This window comes from Cebus imitator, unplaced genomic scaffold, assembly GCF_001604975.1.
Source record: "Cebus imitator isolate Cc_AM_T3 unplaced genomic scaffold, Cebus_imitator-1.0 Scaffold36, whole genome shotgun sequence".
Taxonomy (NCBI): domain Eukaryota; kingdom Metazoa; phylum Chordata; class Mammalia; order Primates; family Cebidae; genus Cebus; species Cebus imitator.
In genome coordinates, this window is record NW_016107351.1 from 1,700,363 (window position 1) to 1,707,762 (window position 7,400).

The window sequence follows — 7,400 nt, forward strand, 5'->3', positions numbered from 1 at the left end:
TTTTGAGATGGAGTTTCGCTCCAGGCTGGAGTGCAATGGCGTGATCTCGGCTCACCGCAACCTCCGCCTCCTGGGTTCAAGCAATTCTCCTGTCTCAGCCTATCGAGTAGCTGGGACTAAAGGCATGTGCCACCATGCCCAGCTAATTTTTGTATTTTTAGTAGAGATGGGGTTTCACCATGTTGACCAGAATGGTCTACATCTCTTGACCTCGTGATCCACCCGCCTCGGCCTTCCAAAGTGCTGGGATTATAGGCATGAGCCACCACGCCCGGCTTACAGCTGCCATTTTTATGAAGAAATTGTCAGTTCCTTTCTTCATGAAGAACAATGCACACCACTACCCTGAGTATAACTTCAAAAGTGTAACTGGTAGCCACAGTTTTATAAAATAAGATGTAACTTTTATTACATAAAAGTTATTTTAAAAAACCCAGAAGCTTATAAATATCTTGAGACAACACTTGTGATTAGGAAATATCCATTCTACTCTTCCATTAAGAACATTTAGCTGGACACATGCTCACACAGATTTTTCAACATCTTAATGCTTGTATGGGCATGTGACTAAGCTCTAGTCAATGACATGTGAAGAGAAGTGAGGTTCACCTTCTGGGTCCTGGCTTCTAGGGAAGGTTCATTGCCTCCCCTTCTAGTTCTATCTTAGTCAAGAGTCTAGAAATGGCAGAACACGACCATACAAGGGATGCCTGGGTCCCCTACACTGCAGCAATTTGAAAACTGTCCAGAGATAAACAACCAGAGTCTGGTAAGCCAGAGAAAAATAAGATATCTATTAAAAACTAATTTGGGATTTCTTTTACAACATCTGAACCAAATCCTAAGACACCACCTTTGAACAACAGTAAAATTGAGATTATAAAGAAATAATAATAGGACATGCTGAAAGTATAAAATTCTGGCAATACTGGATGTGCATAAACTATGCACATATAACAATAAAAAGAAACAATTTAAAAGATATAATCAGTCAAGGTGTAAGAGAATGGAGGAAGACAGAAACTAAAGGAGAAAATAAAATCTAAAACCAACTTTTTAGAATTATAAAAATCTATACTAAGATCGATCTATATGAACTAACTGATAGTGATTTCCAAGAAATATTATTCAATTTTAAAGGAGAAATGGTACAAAAGAACACAATAGATCCTATTTTTCATGTAAGAAAAAAAATTTTTTTTTATTAAATTTTATTTTTTGAGACAGAGTCTCACTTTGTCACCCAGGCTAGAGTGCAGGGGTACGATCTCAGCTCACTGAAACCTCTGCTTCCCAGGTTCAAGTGATTCTCCTGCCTCAGCCTCTCAAGTAGCTGGGACTACGGGCGTGTGCCACAACGTCCGGCTAATTTCTTCTGCTTTCAGTAGAGAGATGGGGTTTCACCATGTTAGCCAGAATGGTCTTGATCTCCTGACTTCGTGATTCACCCACCTCGGCCTCCCAAAGTGCTGGGATTACAGGCGTGAGCCACTGTGCCCGGCCCTTTTTTTTTTTTTTTTTTTAAAGTCAGAGTCTTGCTCTGTCGCCCAGACTGGAGTACGATGGCATGATCTCACTTGATGGCTCACTGCAACCTCTGCCTCCCGAGTTCAAACAATTTTCCTGCCTTAGCCTCCTGAGTAGCTGGGATTACAGGCACGCAGCACCATGCCCGGCTAATTTTTGTATTTTCAGTAGCGATGGGGTTTTGCCATGTTGGCCAGGCTGCTCTTGAACTCCTGACCTCAGGTGATTCCCCTGCCTCTTCCTCCCAGAGTGCTGGGATGGGACCACAGCACTTTGGGAGGCCGAGGTGAGCCACTGCACCTGGCCTTTTTAAATATATTTTTTTAAATTAAAAAAACATACTTCATTGTGGTTTTAATATGTTTTGTTCTGAGTGAAATTGAGGATCTTTTATTTACATTTTTAATTTTCTTTGAGACAGTTTTGCTTTGTCACCGAGGCTGGAGTATAGTGGTGTAATCTCAGCTCACTGCAACCTTTGCCTCCGAGGTTCAAGCAAATCTCATGCCTTAGCCTCCCAAGTAGCTGGGATTACAGGTGCATATCACCACGCCTTGCCAATTCTTGTATTTTTAGTAGAGATGAGGTTTCATTATGTTGGCCAGGCTGGTCTTGAACTTCTGTCCTCAAATGATCTGCCTGCTTCAGCCTCCCAAAGTCCTGGGATTACAGGTGTGAGCACTGCGTCCAGCCTAATTACTGTTTCTGTGGAGAAATTATTTCATGGGCCAGAAGAACTGGCACATTTTTAAAATTATAGTTTCTAACTTGGGGGCTACCACGTTCAATTGGAGTCATACCTCTTGTTGAGAGTTGAGAGATTATATGTAGATCATCCTTGGGCTTTTATTGCCTCTGGAATTGGCATTTACTGAAGGGTTTTGGAACTGAAAGACAGTAAAGAACCTAATATGTAAACAGGCAGTGACTTGGTGCTTGGACTTGCTGTGGTCTCCCTTTCCTGAGGGCAGTGGTTGACTGAAGAGTGCTTATCCTGAGCATGTTTTTTAATCACTGCGGCTTGGATGAAGGTTTTCTAACTCAAGTAAATTTTACTCTTTCCCTTCTGCTAGGGTCTCTTGGTCATGGCCATGTGGGGACCCCATGGTGCTGTTGGAAATTGCACTTGGTGCATTCCCGTCCCACATCCCTCCTTAGACAGGGAGGTGCAGACTGAGCCATGTGGCACAGGGTACATGGCACACCTGCAGGCAGCACTCAGGTCCTGGCTGAGATGCAGAGGCCTTGCTTCTCCCTCTGTGTCTGCCCTTTCTCCCCTTTCCCCTTTGATTGTGCACAGGTGTTCTCTGACGTAAGTCTTCAGAGTGTAAGGGCCCTGATAATGTGTGCCCTTTGCTCAAGCAACCCTGAAGGGCCCCGTGGAAGGACAGTGCACTGTGGGGCTAAGCTTACCCTTTACACTGGGCTGGGCATCTCTGTTTCCTCAGTCTGGCATGCTCTCCGCTTAGGGCTCTGAAAGTTACTTGCTGAGGGTCTGATTTCAAAAACCAGAAATGCGTCTCAGATTCAATAGCAGCTGAGGTCTCTTCTGTCACTGCCTCTTTGTAGGCCCTATGACTCTTTCCAAGTAGGGATTTCCTGACTGGCTGATTTTCGAAGGGAATGATAGTTCACTTGTCCTGCCAGCTGTTCCGGCAGGGTTACACAAACCCATCAGGACATGTGTTTCCTGCTGCTCATGTGGGAAGGGGAGTTCATAGTTCATCTAAGTGAGTTTACCCTTGAAGATTATCCATATGGCCTAATTTTGCTTTTTATAAACAGCCTTCTGTTTTACAAATACTGTTTTCCATTTTTCTCTCATTCTCAACCACCAGATTTTTCTTTATTGAATGACCAATCACGTTAATGATCAAGCTAAACACCAGTGCAGGTTTTCTGTTTGGTTTTGTTTTTTTTTTCCCCAGAGATGGAGTCTTGCTCCTTTGCCCAGGCTGGAGTGCAGTGGCACAATCTCGGCTCATTGCAGTCTCCGCTTCCTGGGCTATAGTGATTCTCCTGTCTCGGCCTTCTGAGTAGCTGGGATTACTGGTGCATGCCACCAGGCCAGGCTAATTTTTTGTATTTTTGGTAAAGACGAGGTTTCACCATGTTTTCCAGGCGGGTCTTGAACTCCTGACCTCAGGTGATCCACCTGCCTCAGCCTCCCAAAGTGCTGGGATTACAGGCATGAGCCACTACGCCCAGCCCACTCCAGGTTTTCACAGTGTCCTAACCAGGTGTCTGCATGGTGGCTCCCCGGCGCTCTGTCTAACCTTGCCTGTGCTCTGAGCTCTGCATTCTTTCAGTGCCATTTATGCCACCAAGCACACGGGCAGGTGAGGTGCCTGTATCTTTGCTGAGATGTTAGTGGTCGTTTGCGCAGGGTCAGCTGCCTCTCCTGAGCATTTGTGTTTGGGCCATGGAGAAAACCCTATGCTAGGGAACTGTACCTTTGGGGCCACTTTGACTCAGGGTTTTGAAGACAGCCTTCACCCACCTCCTGTGTGTGTCAAGAGCTTTGTGGTGGCAAGCTGTCTCCTTCCTCACCTTTTCTGATTGCTTTGCTGTTGGGTTTGCTTTCTAATGCATGTTTGAAAGCCACATGCACACCGAGCATGGTGGCTCACGCCTGGAATCCCAGCACTTTGGGAGGCTGAGGCAAGCAGATCATGAGGTCAGGAATTCGAGACCAGACTGGATAACATAGTGAAACTCCATCTCTACTAAAAATACAAAAAAGTTAGCCTGGCATGGTGGTGGGCATCTGTAATCCCAGCTACTCGGGAGGCTGAGACAGGAGAATTGCTTGAACTTGGGAAGCGGAGGTTGCAGTGAGCTGAGATCTTGCCATTGTACCACTGTACTCCAGCCTGGTTGACAGAGCAATACTGTCTCCAAAAAAAAAAAAAAAAGGCCACATGCTCTCTGTTTTCTGATCAGATTGTTTTTGTCAAAGAAACTGAAATAGAGATATCGAGGGTTTTTTTTCCTCCAAAGCTATAACAAATGATGAGGGTGGGGCACAGTGGCTCACACCTGTAATTCCAACACTTTGGGGAGCCAAGGTGGGAGGATCATATGGGGCCAGGAGGTAGAGACCAGCCTGGGCAACATAGTAAGACCTTATTTCTAAAAAAAATAAATAAATACCTAAAAAATAATGAGATTGTAGTCAGTGTGTCACTTCAGTTTTGGAAGGACAGCACAGCTCTAGGGCGGTGGGTGCCTCCCCATGCCTGCTTCCTCCAAAGGCTCAGGCTGCCCCCGGCATCATCTACCCACCTCACTTCAGGGACCGGGTCTAACTCGACTGCTCTGCTGCCTCTCAGCTGTGATCTGTAGTCCTGTTGTCCCCACATGAAGTTATCCTGGAGGCATTGATGGAGTGGAGACTAGGAGAGCAGGACATAGTGGACTGTGTAGAGGGTGAAGCCATGGAGGACCTGGGCTCCAACGTCTGCCTACAGCTGTGCGGTGGCACCAGCACCTCCACACTGAGACACCTAGTGGCATTGGCTGTGCGTGGTGGTCATGTAGGATTCCGTAAGACAGGGGCTGCTGTGTGTACAATACAGTGACTGGATTTCTATTAAAAATGGTTTCTGTCTTGATCTTCTCCCACCCCCTCCCTGTCTCTCTCTGCCTCCAGGTAAATTTATCCCCCCATCCTTGCCATGAACCTAGGGCTCTGTCTGCCATTTACACCCCGGTGTTATGAACCAGGAGCCCAAGTGCTGATGACGCTAAGCCTAGCTTTAGGGGCAGATGTTAGACAGTGTTTTATTTTTATTTATTTATTTATTTTATTTTTTTTTTGAGACGGAGTTTCGCTCGTTACCCAGGCTGGAGTGCAAATGGCGCGATCTCGGCTCACCGCAACCTCCGCCTCCTGGGTTCAGGCAATTCTCCTGCCTCAGCCTCCTGAGTAGCTGGGATTACAGGCACGCACCACCATGCCCAGCTAATTTTTTGTAGTTTTAGTAGAGACGGGGTTTCACCATGTTGACCAGGATGGTCTCGATCTCTTGACCTCGTGATCCACCCGCCTCGGCCTCCCAAAGTGCTGGGATTACAGGCTTGAGCCACCGCGCCCGGCCTATTTTTATTTTTAAAATTTATTTATTTATTTATTAAATAAAAGATAAACAATCTTTTTATTTTTAAAATTTATTTATTTATTTATTAAATAAAAGATAAACAATCTTTTTATTTTTAAAATTTATTTATTTATTGTAGAGACAGGGTCTCACTATGTTGCCCAGACTGGTCTCAAACTTCTGGGCTCAAGCAATCCTCCCACACTGCCCTCTCAAGGTGCTTAGATTACAGGTGTGAACCACTGCACCCCACCTTTTATCTGTTTATTTTTTCAAAAGTTTAATAATCTTGATTTCCTGATTCTGATACAGCATATCCTTGGTGGCACCTGTTTGTGGAGCCAGGTGCGTGTGGAGCTGCAGGGTGTCAGGACCTGCATGTCTAGGTCTTGTATTGTGGGCACCTATCCATTGACTACAGAATATTTTTTAGCTCTTATCCCCAATAAGCCCTTGAGGGTTTGTTTTTTCTGTTGATCAGAGGTGAAGAGTTAACAGATATGGACTGGTTTTGAATGCCCTTTGGTAGACTCTTTTTGAAGATCTCTCTCTTGCAGGTGGTCCTGACAACCAAGTCCACTTTGAAGGGTACCAGGTGTCCAATCAGTGTATGGCGCTGGTTCGCGACGAGTGTTTGCTGCCGTGCAAGGACGCCCCTGAGCTTGGCTACGCCAAGGAGTCCAGCAGTGAGCAGTACGTGCCTGATGTGTTTTATAAGGTAAAAGTATGGTAAAAAAAAGAATTCCGTACATGGAGAACAGTCTGAACCTGTCTTGGAGCTTTCTAATTTGGGGCATTCTGCCTATAGCAGCCATTTGTCAGCTGTGGTTGAACTCTGCCTGTTACTAAAGACTCTGTCACGTTTCTGGGGCTTGGTGTTAGCTACTCGTGCTTCCATGGCATCAGGGCTGCTCACCAGAAGTGGAGCTACATGCGCTGGGTTTGGGATCAGTAACACCAAATCCGACCATTGAACATAGTTTCTAAAGATGAGAAGACGGGGCCTGGGCATGGTGGCTCATGCCTGTAATCCCAGCATTTTGGGAGGCTGAGGCAGGAGGATCCCTTGACCCTGGAGTTCAAGACCAGCCTGGGCAACATAGCAGGAGACTATCTCTACGAAAAAATAAGTGTGGTGGTATGAACTATAGTCCCAGCTACTTAGGAGACTGTGGTAGGAGGATCACCTGAGTCTGGAAGGTCAAGGCTGCAGTTAGCTATGATGGTGCCACTCTGCTGCAGGCCTGGGATGGAGATGAGACGACAGTGGGAGATGTTTGGGGACCTTTTTTAGAATTCTGCCACTTGCAGCTGTTCAGTGTTTTTTCTTTCTGGTTGTTTCCACTCCTTTGGGGGCTCCAGTTACACATACATTTGGCTGCTTGAAATTGTCCCACAGTTTACTGATACTCTGTTCATTTTATTTCAGTCTTTTTCAGTATTTCATTTTGGGTAGTTTCTGTTATGTCTTCAGATTCATTCATCTTTGCTTCTGCAGTGGCTAATCTGCAGTTATTCTTATGTAGCATGTGGTTCATCTCAGATGTTGTGATTCATTGATCTTTGCTTCTGCAGTGGTTAATCTGCAGTCATTCTCCTGTAGCATGTGGTTCATCTCAGACATTGTAGTTTTCATTCTAGAAGTTTAAGTTGTTAATTGGTTTACCGCGTTTCTACTTAATTTTTTGAACATAGAGGATACAGTTGTATTAGCTTCTTTCTTTTCTTTCTTCCCTTCCTTCCTTTCTTTTTTTTTTTTTTTTTTTTTTTTTT

At 45.1% G+C, this 7,400-nt stretch overlaps 1 protein-coding gene across 2 annotated transcripts in view; it reads left to right on the forward strand.

Annotated features, from left to right (window-relative positions):
• NPLOC4 (NPL4 homolog, ubiquitin recognition factor) overlaps positions 1–7,400 on the forward strand; it is a 76,636-nt gene that overhangs the window by 35,651 nt on the left and 33,585 nt on the right. For both annotated transcript variants that reach the window (XM_017524869.2, XM_037737187.1), the window contains one exon: positions 6,185–6,345. In XM_017524869.2, the coding sequence (XP_017380358.1) occupies positions 6,185–6,345 (161 nt within the window). The remainder of the gene's footprint in view (positions 1–6,184; positions 6,346–7,400) is intronic.